This window comes from Anoplolepis gracilipes, chromosome 3, assembly GCF_047496725.1.
Source record: "Anoplolepis gracilipes chromosome 3, ASM4749672v1, whole genome shotgun sequence".
NCBI lineage: Eukaryota > Metazoa > Arthropoda > Insecta > Hymenoptera > Formicidae > Anoplolepis > Anoplolepis gracilipes.
In genome coordinates, this window is record NC_132972.1 from 15,229,932 (window position 1) to 15,249,289 (window position 19,358).

At 32.5% G+C, this 19,358-nt stretch overlaps 1 protein-coding gene across 7 annotated transcripts in view; it reads left to right on the top strand.

Moving 5' to 3' along the window:
• The window catches only part of LOC140663681 (disks large homolog 1-like), a 265,116-nt gene that overhangs the window by 51,149 nt on the left and 194,609 nt on the right, over positions 1–19,358 (top strand). For all 7 annotated transcript variants that reach the window (XR_012046306.1, XR_012046307.1, XM_072888039.1 and 4 more), the window contains exon 3: positions 13,022–13,153. Coding sequence is in view for 5 of the 7 variants with exons in the window: in XM_072888039.1 (XP_072744140.1) it covers positions 13,022–13,153 (132 nt within the window). In the remaining 2 variants the exon portion in view is untranslated. The remainder of the gene's footprint in view (positions 1–13,021; positions 13,154–19,358) is intronic.

The window sequence follows — 19,358 nt, forward strand, 5'->3', positions numbered from 1 at the left end:
CGTTAACTGAGACCGTTTAACGGTTATTGCGTCGTGAAGAAGGATAGGGCGCGATCAATTTTACGAAGAATATATATTGCCGACTTTCTTTTTTTACGTTTTATTATTGCAAGTTTATTTACCTGAAATAATAAATAACGCATTGATAAATAATTTTGGCTAAGATTAAATAAAATGTGATAGTTTACTAAGTTAGTATCGGTTTTCTAAATTTTCTTATTAGTAAACTAAACAATTATAAATGTAGAATGCACCCTTTCATCTATTTTTAAAAATAGATGAAATTTTATAATAACCGTCGAGTTATAAAAAAGAAGAAAAAAGAAAAAACAAAACGAGTTGTCACGTACGGCATGACAGAGAAATTAACCTGTTGACAGGTGCGTAACCCCGAAAATCGATTGCGTACATCCGATGCAGATGCTTCCGACAACGCGCGCTACGTGTGACGTCGGACGTGTGGACTTGACTACAGGCATTTCCGGCATGCAATCACATAATCGGTCTTTTGCCAGTCTCGACGAACAATGTCGTAATTACTTTTGCTTTCTTCAATTTTTGCCCAGTAACACACGTTTGATTAAACATAAATTGTGAATAATTCGAGATACCCTTGCGTTTTAATTTAATTTTGTTTTTTTTTTATATTTAAAACAATTTTTTAAATATTTTCTTTTTAATTGGATTTATTTTATTTCTAATTTACTGAAATTAATTTGAACACATGTATTGTTAAATGCCGATTATAAATAAAATATATAAATGTACGTTTGTCAGGTTATTTATGAAAATAAAAATTTTTGATATTGTTACTAATTAGTAAAACGAATACAAACGTGTAACAGATAGATCTTTGTAGACGTAATTTGAATGAAATCGCTGAATAGTATTTGGCGGAAATATTGCTGCTATCTAATACTCCGCGCGAACCTAACCGAGCATATCTCTCGCGCGTTTTAGTGGATTTTTTCATTGGCGGTTGCATCTGTGCGTATCGCGAAATTGCATTACGTATGCCGTCGTTGTTTCCATGAAAATAGAATAAGTCGTTTAATCCAACAAGAAACTAGAAACCGATTTATTTTTTAATTTAGGATCGAAGAAAAGTAGAAATAGGAGGGTATGGCTGTGAAAATTATAAAATTGCAGTTTATATTATTTGAAAAAATGACACATATATATATATATATATATATATATATATATATATATATCCTCAGAGGAAAGAGCTTCCGGATGTATATATATTCAACGTATTACATATTTATAAGAGGTTTGAACATTTTATAAAATGTTAAAGTTTTTTTTAACAAACTTGCATGTCAGTCTTTAACATCTAAACGTTCACATTAACGATATTTTAAAAGCTATTCATCGGAATTTCTCGAACGATTTCGTTAACTCAACTTGCAAAAAATTTGCGAAAGTTTCGAGAATACGTGCCGTGACTTTCGAAACTGGTGATTTTTTGCTATCAAAGACATTGAGAACTTTTCCCGATCGACCCGAAGTCGTCGCGAGAAATGTGTTCGCCTACACAAAGTGGCAATGTGAAATTTTTCATCAGACAATTGAACCGATAGAGACTCAGAAATACAGTATTGTCGCACAACCTCCCGGAGGATCATCTATTAATTAGCAGACATGTATACTCACGTACACGGAGATAACGGCATGTGCTGTTATCTTCCCACCGTTCTCTACCTCGAACGATATCGTAAGTATATTTGCTAATCGTCCTTACGAGCGAATAAAATGTTGCCCCGAACGGATTCTTATGCAGATATTAGAAGCTATTATAATATTCTTCTCTTTATATTTATTTTTCTTTGATTAATTTCACTTATGAATAAGTCACGTACCGTATAACTTTTCTCGATTATATATGACTTTTGATGTGATACACAAGATACACGATACAAGAGATTCTTCGTAGCATTTATTTTTCTACAGCGGATAAGTTTAGTTGGACAAAATTTGGAATTTTCGCGAAAGACCGTTATAATTATTTCTACAGTTTCAAATATCTATTTCTCTGTCCATCGTTGACGCGAAGCTTGTGGGTGACAGAAATGGGATAATTAATTCGGGAAGTCAACTCGACGCTCACGAGGAGTTTCATATGTAGAAGTTAAGCGAAGCATATATTTCCGCGCACGCGCGCGTTACTTCTGCAAACCAGCGGATTTTAGCGTAATTTTAAGGGCGATCACCGCGGAAGCGAGCGGAAGGAAAACGATTGTAACGCGAGGTTGGACTTATTCAAAGAAAAAAAAAAAAAGGAAAGATAACGAAAGATTTTGCATAATAAAGCGGTTTAAGCGCGATACGGTAGTTGTGCCTGGTTGAAGATTGTACATGTAAATTCCGTGGAGAGGTTATCGAATAAACGAGGGGTAAACTGTGCATCCGCTTGTATCTTCCGGTGGAACTGACTTTTTATCTAACATGTTTCACAAAAAGACTTCATTGATCGATGTATCATATGTGTCGTAATACTATTAACGTATTATTATCGAATAATCCTTGTCTCGTGTTGCTCTCGTGTAGTTGTGCATTTGAATGTTCATATAAATTTAATAGGAAAATTATCGGTATATTTATTATTTATTTCTACTTTCAACGTAACCTACGTGCATTAGATGCAAAAGCAGTCGATGCGATCATAACGACGGATGCGCGATTAAAATCAAAAAATTGTGATTTCTATCGTAACAACATCCGATAATACCATGTCTTTATTTATTTCTTTTTCTCTATTTGTTTATTCTACCGGAATAATCATCGGTATTTTTTCGAGCAACTTTATTGTTGCCATTTTAAGAAAATCTCGCCGTGTGTGAAAAATCTATCATCGATTTCATTTTCTCGTCGCGCCAGCTGCTCGCCCGATTCGATTCGACGCGGCTCTAACTTTTTGGAAAAAACGAAGGAATGCGAGAACAACAAAAAAGGGACGAGGGATTGCACGCCCCTAACTGGCATATCGCGTGATTTATCCGCGGCTCGTGATTTGTCGATCGGCAATGGCGAACGGGGCAACAACAATTAAAGTAGCGCAATTTAATATTCCGTCGCGCGCCAGGCGACGATTTACGCGCGGACGACGACGTCGAAGGGCAGAACGAAAAATTGATTACATAAGTGTCGCATCGGTGACACTCACAAAAGAATTATTTGGAAACTCATTAACCTCTTATGTGACTCTAGATAAATATCGTTTACGAAAAAATTATCAAAAATTTATTACACGGAAAAATCCTATATGTGCACTAATCTTTTTCGGAGTCTGTCATAAAAAAAATATGTAGTACTATTCTTATTTTTTAGATATACCTCTATATATATAAATAAATATATTAAATTGTATTATTATTGGATTATTTTTATCAAAATAAAATATTGAGTGATTTTACTATCGTTGCTGAAGTTAATAGACCGGAGACAGATGCGCGATAGTATTTGAATTAGAATGAATTCATCGAGGAAGATTCCGCAGGACAGAAAAATTCACGAATGAGAGTGGAGGCAAATGGCCATCCAGATTATCGCGGTTTCACGCTACAGTTGGCTCGGACGACCACTGGGTAGCTAGCTGGCAGGGCGGTGGTCCATTTTAACCGTCGTGCGCAGAACGCAGATTAAATCGGCGCTGTTTGTTGTACTGTCTGCTTTTGAGCCCTGTTCGCTCGCGATTCTCCACTTTATTGTTCACTGTTTATATCGTTGCTTGAATAACGTCGCGTGACCGTGATTAATTCCAAAAGCGACTCTCCCGTCTTTCGTTTACTTTGCCTTAACTCCTTTCGGATGTTTTCTGCAATGTGCTGTGCAAAATTTATGTATCTTTGTATCGCGTTGTTAACTTTATTTAAAGAAATTTGTAATTTAAATTTATCAATTTATTTAAAGATTTAGCGCTCTGTACTTGAAAGGTTCTTGTCGAAAATTCGTAAAATCGGCGCATGTCTTGAGTCATAAAATAATCAAAAAAATATTTTGATCTGATAAGTTTAACTTATTCATAAATTTTTCACTTTGAAACAAAAGAATTCTTCATTGTGTGATATATGTACTAATTATCAGTAAATGATAAAAATGTAATAAAAAAATCATAAGACTTAAAGGAAAAATGAAACTGTATTAATAAAAAAAATTTCAGAGAGGATTATACGAAAGTAAGAGAACAGCATAGAACAGAGAGAGAAAAAGAGGGAAGCGAAAGACAGTTGTTTCTCCAAGACGGAAAAAGTTTCACGTCTTTCCATAGTCAAGGCGCGAGAAAAAAGCATTCACAACGTTGAGCCGACTTTTCCACCTGTTTCCATTCCGCCTCCTCTGTTTCTTTTCTCTCTGCTCGCGCTGGTGACCGATTTATTCTTTGCGTTGACTCACTCCCGAGGAAAGTATCTTTGCATCAGCATCTACCTGTCTATATACGAAGCCGTCTTTCTTTTCAATTGATGGTCTCGCAATAAAGGAAAAAAAAAAAAAAATGAAAATTGGAAAAAAAGAATTAGAAGTATAGATACACGCATTTGAAAAAAATGTACCCATACATATATATTTAGATAATTTATTCACTTATTTTTATGTTTATAATCTATATGAAGTATAATTATAACGTTGATCGCTAAGACTTATTAACTGTGACTTGTTTAAATATACGATGCCAGTGTTTACTATTAAATAACATAAAACATGTCAGGAAGGATTATAGTTATGAATTGGATCACTCATTAAATACCGCTTGATTCGCGGTCGCTTTCTATTACTTTTGCACTATTACAAAATAAAGTTTCAACAGTTATATCGTTCTTTTCTTGCGCCGCGTTTTTCCCTCGTCGGCTGCACACTATGCAACTCTACTGTTCTCGTCCGACGGGTTTATTCTTCACATCTTTCCCTCTCGTCGAGTGCCTTTGCATCTGCCAACTCCCATCCAGTCACTGTTATATATGCGCAACGCGCTCTTCCTTTTCTCCGCCACCCTCCGAGTGCGGTTGACAAGAACAGAAAGGGGATAACAGTTTTGTTTATTTACTGCTCATTGTCGGTCCCTCGATAGGTGATAGGAGAGTTTTGTAATTTGATTAATCGATAAAGAACATTTTAATTAATCAGGATAGAGAATAATAGGTACAGAAAATAACAATACGTGAATGTTTTACTTTGATTTTAATATAAGATTTTGAAGCGCAATGTGCGTCACTATTTAAATTTTTAGATTTTACTTTGATCAACGTAATGTGCACTATTATGCTTTTCTTTGTATGCGTCGAACATTCTCTTCGATTTCAATAAAAGCATTTCTGATGTCCTCCTTCCTTTCCGTATTACCTCACTGCTGCAGCAAAGCTTCCTTTAAGACAAAGTTTAACAATACGCATGCAAAGAAGAGCAATGCAATTACGTGTATGCGACAGCACGAAGGCCGAAATGAAAGTAATATTAGACTTGTCCTGGAAATTTTGCATTAAAAATGTACGAGTGAAATATTTTATAAAAAGAAATTTTAAGGTATTATTTTAATATTAAAAAAAGGAAATATTTTTGAAATATTTATAGTAATTTTAATAGTCTTTATATTATGATCTATCGTTACATCTCTTATTATTCTTATCGTTCTGATATCATTTTGACGCGTCATTTTTATTTTTCTTCTTACGAGGATATATTTTTCACTGATACAATTTTGTCATTTTTATATAGCTTCTGCGATTATTGAAACTCGTTAACAATAATTCTCTTTTCAGTGTTCCTCTGCATAATTCCTATAGGGGAACATTAAATGTTAACTGGTTACAGCGGTTCTATATATATTCTGCTTCCTAATCGCTCTGCAATGTACCTCCTTCTCTTCGAAGATAAATCGAACAGCCATCCTGTTCTGCGCATGCAGCGTGAATCCGCAGTTATGCGACTATTTTAGATAGGTTGAACTGCACACCGATTATTTGGCCCATCCCTTTACATTACATGGCCGTGCATTGCATCTATCGCCACTAGTAATTAGAGATAGTTGGTCTAAATGATAATTTGCTTCCGGTATATTCCTCTTCTCTCCGACATGCGGTTGGCCGATTATAAAATAGCGGATCTCGCAGTTTGCATACTCGATTCATGTTTTCTACCAGCAACGAGAAAAAAATCGCAAATACGATCATGTATTATCGAAAATTTATGTAAATGACGATTACATTCTGGATACTACTGTTTGCGAACATACATATATGGGGAGTCCTTATTCGAAAATAACTCCAATCAATTAAATAATCTATTTATCAATTCAATATTAAATACCTTTTATAACTGCAAATCACACATTAAAAGTTTATTAAAGTCAAAGCTTAAATTGCATAAAAAATATATATTATTTGCAGTACAAGCTATTGGAACTGATCCTATTTTCCGTATTTTAATCTGACCGTATTTTCTGTATTAATATAAATTATTTTATAGAACGTTTTTAATAAGATCTTTTTATTTGAAGGGATTTTAATAAAATAGAAAAAATTTTATTTGTTTAAGATCAATCATATTTTTTGAAGAATGGAATAAAACATTTTTTTAAATAAAGATTAATCATTGAAGATTTGAATTAATTTATAAGACGTCTAAGAAATTCTTCGTATTAATATGTATATCCGATGTCACGCGTGTGCGTGCTTCTTCTACGAACAAAGCGCGTAGAGCGGGAGGGTGAGATTCAATTACTGGAATTTACATAATTCCGCGAATACAAGTCCATATTCTTGCGGGTTGCGAATTTGCAATATCTATATTCTACAGCCGGCTTGTTTACTTTACGTGCGTCAGATATCATGACGAATATGGCATCGAGGATTAAATGCCTCCGCGAATTTCCGCGACTCCGGGTATGATTGTTACTCAGTCGGATTAGATTCGCGGGTAGTCTACCTCATGTGGAAATTACTTTGTAAACAATAACACATATGCATTTTGAATCTTCATTCATTTCCATTTTGGTATTATACCATAAATTCGTAACATATTTTTGGTAAAGTGAGCCTTAATTAATCTGGTAAATAATTTAACTTGCACTATTTTTATCTCTTCTATATTTGCAAGAATATAGTCACATATTAGCGGAACGTTAATTCCTTTTTTGACATTTATATATACGAAGTAATATAGTCCATGTACTATATGGAGTATTGCTAGTTAAAATGTTTTATATATATATATATATATATATATATATATATATATATATATATATACCTTTCATTTTTTATGAGTTTTTCTATGACAGTTGTTCCATTTGTCTGCATATATGATTTTATTATAAATATGAGACATGGATAACTACTTTTTTTCCGTTTACACATGTGTAGACATGACAAGCATTTTAACATTTAATTGATGCAAATAGGATAATAATTCTCTCGATGTAAAGAAATTTGTGGCAAAATGCAAGTATTATTTGAAAAGATATATATTTTACGTACGGTATATTGTTTAAGTATATTATATAATATTTTGAATATAAAGCTCTTAATATTTACAAACAAGCAACTATCAACTTGGAAAATAAGAGCCATACGCGGATTTTAATGCGTAAATTTCTTAGAAATTAATTTTTTCTGCGAAAATTGAAACGTGCCCAGGGGCACATATTTTACTTGGTGTATTTTATTAAAAAATAAATTCCTCATTTTCCAGAATTCTATAATCCCTCTTCCCCCCTTCCCTCTCAAGTAAAATATGTGCTCTGTGTACGTTTCAATTTTCGCGGAAAAAATTAATTTCTAAAAAATTTATGCATCAACATCCGCTCTTATTCGCCAAGTTGATAGTTGCTTGTTTGTATATATTATATGATATTTTTTCAACACTTTACTCAGTCTTTTAATAATCTTTGTTGTGCACTTTACTTGATTTGCTGCATTGTCATATGACTTGCAATATAAGCACGATCGAAAGTACCGTCTGTAAAATTTCAACGAATCGTGTATACGTGTGTGCATCAGGTGCTTTGTATGTAACCGAGATTTCTGGCCCGCACCCTTGCTCGACAGTTTGTCGATAGTTCGTTTTTACTGCCAAAATGATGAATTCCGAATTTACTGCTACATGAAACTGCGTCGAAGAGTTGTTGACATTCCTATATAAATGTGTCGGTCTACGTATGTCGTGTGTCAATAAAATCATAATATATAACTACATAATCTATGAATATGAATTTTTCTTTAGAAAAGTTCAGAAAATTTTTAGAAAATAATATATAAAAACGAATTAAAGAAATCGAATTAAAGAAAAAAACAAATCGAAAAGAGTATATAAATATTTTGCATTAAACAAACATTTAGTGAAAAATTTTTTGTACCTTGGGTCTCTTATTTAAATTGCAAAAGAACATTTTGTTGTTATCGTCAACATAATATATAGGAATACATGAAAGAGTAAGTCTAGTTGAAGTAGAACATATCATATACATTGAACGGTTCTATTAATTGAACTTTCTTCTTCCTAATTTGTTTCTCTTTCTTTCTAGTTTTCTTTTAAGTAACTGCTACGAATGAAATAATTATTGCGACTTTGTCGACGATTTGTCTCGCGCCGCCGTGAAACGAAAGAGACGGTGAAGTAATGACTCGTAGTTCAGTTCGATAATTACCATACTTTAATTAGACGAACGCAGAGGGGTTTCCTTTAATTATTGCGTGCGAACTGTGTCAGCGACTCGTGTAATGAACGACGATGAAAATAATAGTATATCGATCGTTCTTGTTTTTAAACTTTCATCTTATTGTTAGATTAGATTTCGAATTAAACTCGATCAGGATTAGAAGTCAATTCTTAAATGAAATTTATACATACATGATATTCATACATAAATAAGGTAAACTAGGGTATGAAGGTTATATATTTTCTAATAAGAGCTACATACTGCGCTTTTTCAGTCATTATCAAAGATAATCGATGTTGTAAATATCGATTAATGATTAAAAAAGCGCAATATGTAGCGATTATTAGAAAAATTACAGCCTATAACCATCTTTTCCGTACGGCCATCTCATATCCTTGTTTACCCTAAGTATACTTATTTATGTTTCATTTAATTCTAATACAGTTCGCATACATTTCCTGTGAACGTATGCTTACAATGTTCTTGGATATCTGCAGACTATACACGAACAAATATTTTGTACGCGGACAGTATCTGTTGTCTTTCGCTCGAAATGGAAAACAGAAGATAAAAATCCACGTAGGACATATTCGCAAACAAATTCCCTTACAAAGTTTTCTTTATCAAACGATAAGTTTACTTTAATTGTGGAAAGCTAGCAGCATGTGGACGTTCTCGAATAAAACAGTTTCAAAATGAATTGAAAATATACGACGAGTAAATATAGACAGAAAAAAACTGTCTATGGACAATTCATGGAGAGTAATTGTAGAGAGTGTTATCTAAGAATTTTTCACAAACAACATAGTTAGCTGTGAACTAGGTTCTAGGCAGCGTAAAAGTATTAAAGTATTCGCCGATATATTATTTGAATAAGAGTGGATGTTGCTTATTTTAATTACATCATTAATTTATTTCTCAAGATTAATACGCATTTAATAATTCGATCCGTTACCGTTTTTGCAAGAAAAGATAATATTTCATATTAAATGCATGAGGTGTAATTGCAGTTATTGCGTCAATATCGTCGTCGTCGTCGTCGTCGTCGTCGTCATCATCGTGCTCGACTCCTGAGAACGGGATCAACTTGGCAAATGCCGAGGAAAACGCGTTCCCTCTTTCTTAATAAAAGTCTGAGGCTCTCGAGTGGGCCATGGGACTTGATAAACATAGCCCTCTCACGACCGTGACGAGCTCGTTCGTTCGCCTCGTGCTCATGAAAATCGAGCACGGCGGCATCTCGTAAAGGAGATACGGCGTTATAATTCATGAAGCGCGACGTGCAACCGGATGAACCATAAAGTCGGGATGAACGGCCATACTTGGCATAGTTTCGTTGTCATTCACCAAAGTAGATGACGTGCCCATTGCCGTGTTATTACCGAGAAATTTCCTTCTCTCTCTTTCCTCTCTCTCTTTTCTCTTTTTTTTTTAGATATTTTTATATATATATATATATATATTATATTATAAATCTAGATGTTTTAGAAGATTAGCTTCTTCAAACAAAAAGCGTAGAAGAAGCTAGATGCGTGGATCGATTTTTCATGCAATTATTTATATTATAAAGCATATCTTAAAAGCTGAAATGATGAGTTTTTCATGGCGTGAGTATTGCACGTGAAGTATACATATAACGCATTATATATTAATATCGCTAATTGATCAAAACCATGCTGTTTTTCATTATTTCTCACTTTTTGTGTAGCATTGATCGGATAGATATATTATAGTATAAGTATTTGACTTATTTTTCATAGGTCGAATATATATTGAATTCTTAAAAAATTTTTTTTTTTTTTTTGTTAAAATCATACAAATATTACTATTATACTGTACGAATATTTTTTATGCATGACAGATATGCTTTGAGAATTTCGCAAAAAAAACATTTGACCATTTTAACTGTTTTACAAATCTTTGCAAATGCGTGAAAATGCATAAGTTGTTAAAAAAATAGTTGTTGCGAAAAAATACACATGTGCCTACATATATAATTGAATTTATTATACATATATAATATTTGGAAATTGAAATATCATTTTGCTTTACGTTCTTTTAAATTCTGCCGCGACAAATATATGCTTTTCTATCTTTTCTATCAAATTTCATTGTTCTCTTAAAAGATTTTGTCATACTGACTGGCTAAAAATTTGAGATAGCAGCAGAGATATAAATATAAAAAATTAAATTATTGCATGTTTTTCTAAAAGAAAATTTTAAAGTGAAATGCGAGTTTTAATAAGCTCAGTGTTAAGTAAAATAATCCAGCATTTAATATTTATATTATCTCGTAAAGAGTTTCACTCTCCCTTCATGTAATATTTTTAATGTAATAAAAGCGATAGAGTAATTTACGTGCTTATATAAATTGTGAAATAGGAATAAGGCGAAAAATCGAGCGAATCTCTCCAAAAGCGTATTATCCGTTCAGACGTTTATTTTCTGTTTGTTATTTCTAAAGAGATGTTTACTTCCAGAATAAAGAAAGGATTCAAGTTTGACGAATAAAAATCCATCTTGGAACTCCAACTGTTTCTGTGATATGCAGCGGTGCGAACCAACAAGTGCACGATCACTATAATAAAGATAATTACATAAATGATGAGCACATTAGTATCTTTACTGCTGGTTAATTTATAACTGTATTTACTCGGGATCTATATGAATATTTGAGTTAGTTTTTTGTTATCGATTCCGTTTTTTATTGTTCTTTTTTCAAACAATTTTTTATGAAGCCATTTTTATATTCATATTTATTTTTCAAATTTGTTGGTTTTCAAAATCCTTTATTTTTAATTACAAGATCGTACATAATTTTAACAGTGGACAATTCATGTCTAATAAAAGAAAAATATATGTATACATATATATCAAGGAAAACGGTTTATCTCTTTTTTATTAAAGTGATAAGAAAATATACTTTGCAATTATGTCACGGTTAATACATAGCAGTAACTCACTTTTTTAATGTCAAGTATTAAAATGTTTTTGTTGCAAAAGTGATTATATTTTAATAGATATATTACAATAATTGTCGACTTCATTTATTAAAAAAGATTCGCGTACAATATCTTTGCATTTATATAAATACAATCATATAGTTATAATAGGCAATGAGAGCACTTTCCACATTGTAGAAAGGGAAAGATAAAGATCGGAAGAGCAAAGAAGCTATTGCATCAGCGGCCGTTGCCATGAAACCGATGCAATTGCCGTTATTTGTTCTCGACTTGTACTCACCGGTGCGCAAGATTCTCGAGCCGTTTCACCTTCCGAATGGCTTCGCACTCTCGTTACTTCGGTAAAGGGGTAAAGGAGATGGTGTTTATGATGGCCAGCGGGAAGAGGAAATGGGTTAGATACGATCCTGGTGCGTGGGAGAGATATATAACTTGTATTAGTTGAGAAATTTTCGTTCAAAAGGTGCAATATATATTATATTGGCGCCGCTGCTTTGTAATATCGTATATCATATATGTACGCGAAAAAATAAGCAGTTCCAAGGAAAAAAAAAATTCTTTTCTGGAAAATTGAACATTGAAACTTGTTGGTGACATTTAATCGTGAATCGTGTATAATAATAATAATAAGTGTGTGAGACAGCATTGCACTTATTCGTATATTTTGTTTAGTTGAAATTTAGTTGTCAAAATTCAGTCAAATTGAAGTTATAATTTTCGATTACTTATTTATAGATATATGCACTTTCATTTATTGATTCAGACGTTCAAATAATTAGTCCAAAGTTTTTGCTTTATTCTAACTTTTCTTTTCTTTTGTTCGCGGATTAAATACTTCCACTCTTTCAATTCTACTTTTATTCTTATGCAATCTGGTTTCATTTTCAATTTCTCGGATCACTGGGCGTGTCTCGCGAGCTTTTGAATTTCATATCGGAATTATAGGGAAATCATAACGTGATTTTTTTTAAGCCGAAATTAGACGTGTGGAAAGTATAATTTCGATAATACAGCTTATTATAATTAATGCACATTGGCAGATGTTTAATTAATGAAACATGTAAAAATAATACTGTCAGATGGAGATATAGATTTGTAATCAAATTATATTTAATTACACACGTCCGATTTACGATGCGTCACAAATATGGTTAATCAATTAACGGTATATAGAAGTGTGCTAATGATAGCGATAATGGAGGAAGTAGCTAATGATGGAGCATCGAAATGTTTGATGAACAATGAAATGAAAGTGTGCGATTTAATTGATGAAATTTTGTGAATGATATATATATATATATATATATATATATATATATCATATTTGATAATATTATATACATATATTGTTTATGAAAAGTAATTTACTGATTTTCTAATTTGTTTATCTTTTCCCTGTTTTTAGAAGCTCATCGAGCTTTGGAGCTCCTGGAGGATTATCACGCTAAATTAACAAGACCGCAAGACAAACAACTGCGATTAGCGATCGAGCGTGTCATACGTATTTTCAAGAGCAGACTCTTTCAGGCGTTGCTAGGTAAGTCAAGCATTTTATTGTTCATTTAAATTTTCATTTTACATTTTATTATTTAATTGATTAAATTTTATGAATATATTGTACATATATATCGTATATATTTTATCATACACGATGCAGTTATAATACATATATCATTTATAAACAAGTACTTACTGATTTTTTAATCTTTAATAAATTAAATAATTAAATAAATTTATTTTACGTTTTATTACCTTTGAAATAATGAATAGAGCGATACTGATGGTTGTAGCACAAAATGTCTCTATTAATCAATTGCGAACAATGATCATGAAACTTAAAAAATATGAATATTAAATAAGTACGTAAATCGGTACTTTCAAAAAAATCGAGAAATTGACCTATTATTTTGTTTTGACTGATCGATGATAAAAGTCGATCAAGGCGAACAGGATTATTATCGTTTTTTATAAGGAGATCTCCAGTTTATATAATCCAGTTTCAGAAGGTTTATAATTCGAACTGTTTCATGAAACGATCATCACTGGCAATAACGCCGATCGTTTTCGGCTAGAAATAACGGCCAATTACTGCGAGTATTTGAAGACACGCTTTTACGATAATTGCTAATTATTTCGCAATCCCTTTGATGGTTTCGAGATAACGTGCAACTGCGCGCTAAAATTATCTTGACACAATTAACACATTTTATTTGAAAATCTATCTCTAATTGTAAGAGAATAAAACAAAATTATATATGTTATATTTTTTTCTTTTTTTTTATTGATGATCTATCAATTACATTCGCAAAAATGTGAAATTTGCGATGCTTAAAAAATTATTTACTTATATTTTAATCGTTACAATGAATGAATATCCAGCGTATGAAAAGTAATCTCTGTTATATTAATATATATCTAGAAAATAATTTACAAAAATATTTTATTTCGTTCATCTTCAGCTCTGAAAATTTTGTAAAAAATGATGTAAATATTAAAACATTGAAATTTTAATTGAAAAACAAATTAACTTCAGCGCGCACGTTGATCGTTTTTATGAAATATCGACATACCTACCTAAAAGTTTTTATGATGGGGCGAGAAGAAAAGTGAACAGAAGGAAAGGCTAGCTTGTCATTATTTATTAAGATTGACTTGACTTTTGAAAATGTTTCGCGTTATTATTACGCAAAATACAGCGACAACAATTTATTTCTTTTTGATTCTTTTCGCAACAAATATTTCTTTTCTTCTATCTTTAAATTATCATTCCATTTATTCTCGAAGAATCTCAAGAATATCCGTACTATTATCGTGCATATTATAATCAATTTTCCTGCATAGAAGCAAAGATGGTAGAGCGCATTGTTACTCGGACAATTCGCTCACGCGTCAAATCGATTTGCACCAAAAGTCCCTTTCATTTCCGTTACGTCCATCATACAGTTGTACTCGTTACTTTGTTTGAAACTCACCATCCGGCCGAGCAGCTTCCGTATCGGAGATTAGTCAAATGTATCTGCAGCTATGCGGCCGATGCACCTTTACATAATGCGCCGCGTCGCGGCCTGTGTGTCGCCAGCCGATAAACTGGGTAGACTCCGGTACGCGGCTCATGTTCTATCAGCTTTTGGAACAATGGCGTCAAGATTATACGCCCTACCGAGACTGTCAAGTGACGGATGCGACGTGACGAAGTTGCCGCCTGCTGGCCGCGAAATTAGCCAGGAGATTAACGTGTAACCGGTTCCGTCTAACTATAATACGTTATATCACGGTTGTGTCATTGTTTTTCGCTCGATTAGCCAAACATAATGGCTGGAAATCTCTTGATGCCTTTAACAAAGTTGAAGTATCTATTTAACATTAGTTCAAAATGTGTGGTTTTTCCTTATCATGAAAATATATCGTAATTTTCAGATAAATTTTCTTTTCTTTTTTTTTTTTTTTTTTTTATTATTTTTAACATTTTGCTTTTTTTGTTAATTAAACTTGATAATATTCGAAAATAAAATCAACGATTATAATGTGGCAAATGGAAAAAAAAAATAGTTTTTCAACTATACTTTCCCTTTATCCAATTTTTTTCGATTACGTTCGTTTTTCTGATACATGTAAAGATGATACCAATATCAAAAGGAAATATCTTACATCTAATTCTGAGAAGAGAGATTTTATTGTCTTCATGTGATATATATATATATATATATGTATGTATGTTATATAAACATATAGAGAAATAAGCTCCCTAAACGCAGCTGAGCTTTTCACACGATTTTATTCTCATCACACACATTTTTTGTATTCTGAGATATCGAACAAATTCTGAACGGAATACACGATGATTTTCGAGTGTTCGAGTGGAAGAAATTGACTCTAGTGTTGCCAGTCGAGATCTCGTGAAATGGTTGATCTCTTTCATTGTGTGTCCAGGAGTTCGCCGATCTAGAAAAGTTTTTTAGAATAGCTTGGGGCATCAACGGGTTTCGATAGAGTGCACTTGCGTTGGTATACACCCGGGGCCACTCAAATCCCACTACAAACACAGACACTTGTGAATTTAAATTCGATCGGAAATCTCCTGAGTGTTGCCTGGGGTTTTGATCAAAGAAAACGCGACTTCTATGCACAAAATTTCGCACAGATGTGCGAAGGTGCGCGTCGTATTTTACTTAAATGAAAAGCTAACTCAGAGTGTTAATGTTTGCTAAAAAACCTATTTTTTTTTGTTTTGTTTTTGTTAAAAAGTAATTTATGAAAAGAAAAAAATTCGCAAGAGATATAAATTTTCTTCACTTATTTAGACAGATATATTTATAACCTTTTTATAATCTTATTTTGAATTTTAATTTAAATGATTATAGGTCCCAAAATTTTCAAAAAATTTTTCCAGCAATATTGAAGAATAAATATAAGAATAGCGAAAAAAAGATATTCGGAGACTATTTTTCATGAATGAGTTGTTCGAATTAAAGATTGTCTGTGTCTTTCGAGAATTGCGAAGTGCCGCACAAGTGATTGCAATTACACTATCGTTATTAAAGGATATGAACAAAACGGCTTGAGGATTTCATCGATTTAATCGAGGCATTTATACAATCGTGTTATTTCGCTTACCAATTTTATATTGGTGGCTTTCAGTGATGTTTTAATATGGAATTAATTCAGAAATCGCAAAATATACGAGTATATCCGCAAGAATCGTACGTACTATCGGACAGTCTCTGTCAATTTGAACGACATTGAGCCACAAGCTTCCGAAACTAATTTTGAGTTTCGTAGCGCGTTGTAACTTCGTTATATACTTGGCATTACCTTTATGACGTGTAATCCTGTGACTACGAGTCGCGAAACTCGAGATACGATGTAACATCGATGAATTACTTCATTTATCTTTCAAAAATTAATCGAAAAAGATTTTTTGAACTCACGCTTTTCGCTTTATTCATATATTCTATGTCATCATTTCAGATCACTGACAGATTGAAATTAAATCTATGTGAGTCACTTCTACTGGGGTCAAAAAGGAAATAATAGTCTCGATCTCTTGTTTTTTTCTTTTTTTTCCACATTTCAAATTCGCGGTTTGTAATTTATGATAATTTATCTAACGCTGTTTTCTTAAACTGAATCTCGTATCTCAAATCAATTTATGTCGCATCTCTGAACGCGATTCTTTTTTAGCATTGCCTGATTTTACGAATATTTATTATCGAGTTCTGCCATCGAAAATTGTAGCATTTAAATCTTGTCGAATCGATTTCTCGCGATCCATATTTATCTCGATATAGAATGTCAAGCTGATGGGTGAAGTATAACAGCTATATACATCTGCAACAAGTCAACTAATCGGAAGAGTCAAGTATCTGGGTGGTAAATTTGAAATACATGGGAAATGGAGGAGAAACGCGGCCGGCTATTGCGAAATATGTACTGCCGTACGAGCGGGTGAGATAACCGAAATTTGTCAACCAGCTATGCCTTGTGTCTGGTGCATCCGCGGGTTTGTATTATAATATATTGCACTTGGTCATACGCGCGTGTTGCGGTTGTGCGTTCTGGTCACGCGTAATAGGTCGTGGCGAAGTGTATGCCGTGTGAGTGCGCGGCAAACGTGTACAAAACGTGTCCAACAGGTAACGCGTGTGCACCAACACAAACTGCTCAGATACATTCATGCATTTCGTGGGTGCTTAATCGCTATCTAGTTGACAGTATAGGATGCACTTGTGAATTTGCAGAGTGACATCCTTCGGTGCGTTGAATTACTTTCCGAAATGCGCTTCCGGATATGAAATCTTTCAGCGAGGAACACGAATATACAAATTTGACAATTTTTATCTTGTTCTCAAACACAGATATAATCTAAAATTATACTCTAACATAAACGCATCTCTTGAGATATTTATTCTTCTTTCCATGTGCTTGTGTTGCAAGCATCATCTACATACATCTACATAAATCTACGTACATCTGTTTCTTATCATTCTTTCTGAGTGATTTAATTTTCCAAGTTCTTTTTGAGTAGATTAATTTTCTAAGTCAGGCGTGTCTTAATTTTACAATGCGTTTACTAAAAGTTTTACGAGTAATTTATGAACATTATACATTTGATTGCATTTCCGACAATTGATTGACAATAGAGAAAAAAGTTCGTCTCGATGGAAAAAGTGTCTAATGAAAAAAATGAGATCAGAATTCTCTCTCTGGGAATTGTTTTTCGAAGGTATGAAAAATCCAAGGAAATCGCGTTAAAATTATTTCTATTCAGAGAGTAACCAAAGCATCAGCGCGCTATTTCTAATTCATTGAGCGATTCGTTGACCATTAAGGGCTGTAAACTCTGTCGTATTCTCTCTTCGAATAAGAGAATGATGGTGCGGCGACTTGGTTTACCTTAAACTTCCGAGTGGCTGCAGCGAACGTAGAATATTATATTCACGATCGAGCGCGCAATTTCCTCTCCTCTCCCGCGCATTATTATCATCCATACTTTGTGTTTTTCTTTTCGCGAAAACTCTAGTTTTCTTAGATACAAGATATAGATTCCGCTATATATCACTCGAGGGAACGTCAGCATGCATTTTGCTGAGATATTTTGCTATCAGCGAAAACTAAAACATTGTCACTGCTTTTATTTTCGCGCTTATAATATTATAAAATGCGTCGATGCAACGACCGTCTGTGATGATAAAAAATATTTAAAATATAATAATGCAGAAATGCAGCATTATTTCATGGGATTTTATTTAAATCGTACTGTTTAATTACTTATTTATAACGGTATATTCCGTGCTATGTATATGTTTGAAAATATTTATGTACGTAAATAATATGCGTTTGAAAATATTATTTTAATGTGTACAACAAACATGATAGCATTATTTATCATTCAATTATTTCTTCGCCCATTATATGCAAAATCGGTTTTATTTTCAGCATCAATAGATGTAGCAGTAATTGAGAAAATTGCTATTTTATCTGACTAAACGATCTGTGGAACAGGACATCTTTTATATAGGATATAATTAGAAACGGTAAAATAAATAAAAGAATGAAAGAATTTTTTATACTCTGCTTTAAATTTTAATGTCTTTTCACACGAAATACAATATGTATCATAGATGAGTCCTAAAGTAGATTTTAATAGCTGAATTGTCAATTCTACTTTTTTCTCAAGAAAAAAAATTTATGTATTTGTATACATTCAAGCAAAATGAGAATTAAAATTTTAAAGACGATTATTGTTGAAACATTAAAAAAAAACATTAAACATTTTAATGGCGCTTTTTCTACCTGCTTTTGCGATGAAAATTTTTCTCTTTTCTTTTACGTCGGAAATTTTTCTCTTCTTTTGCTTCTATATTACGAGATTATGTGCCAGAAATGTCATCATTTTTTCTTGCTCGATTCTTACAATTAATTCACGTTCACTAACTTTTCGTTTTAGCACGATGATTACATTCCGACAAAGTTATCATAAAATAATTAACTTTTTATATTAATATCTTTCTTATATTAAATCAAAATTTGATTTATGAAAGAAATGCGATTAAAGAATTATATATAGAAATATCTTAATTGATTATTTATAATTGTTTTTTTATTACATTTAAGAACTTTAACGTTAATTTTATTATTTATTAATCAATTATTAAGAACTATATATACTTCACTTGTGAATAGCTACTATTGAAAACAATAAGAGATAATGGTGTAATTATTTATTGTATGTATTTTCACGT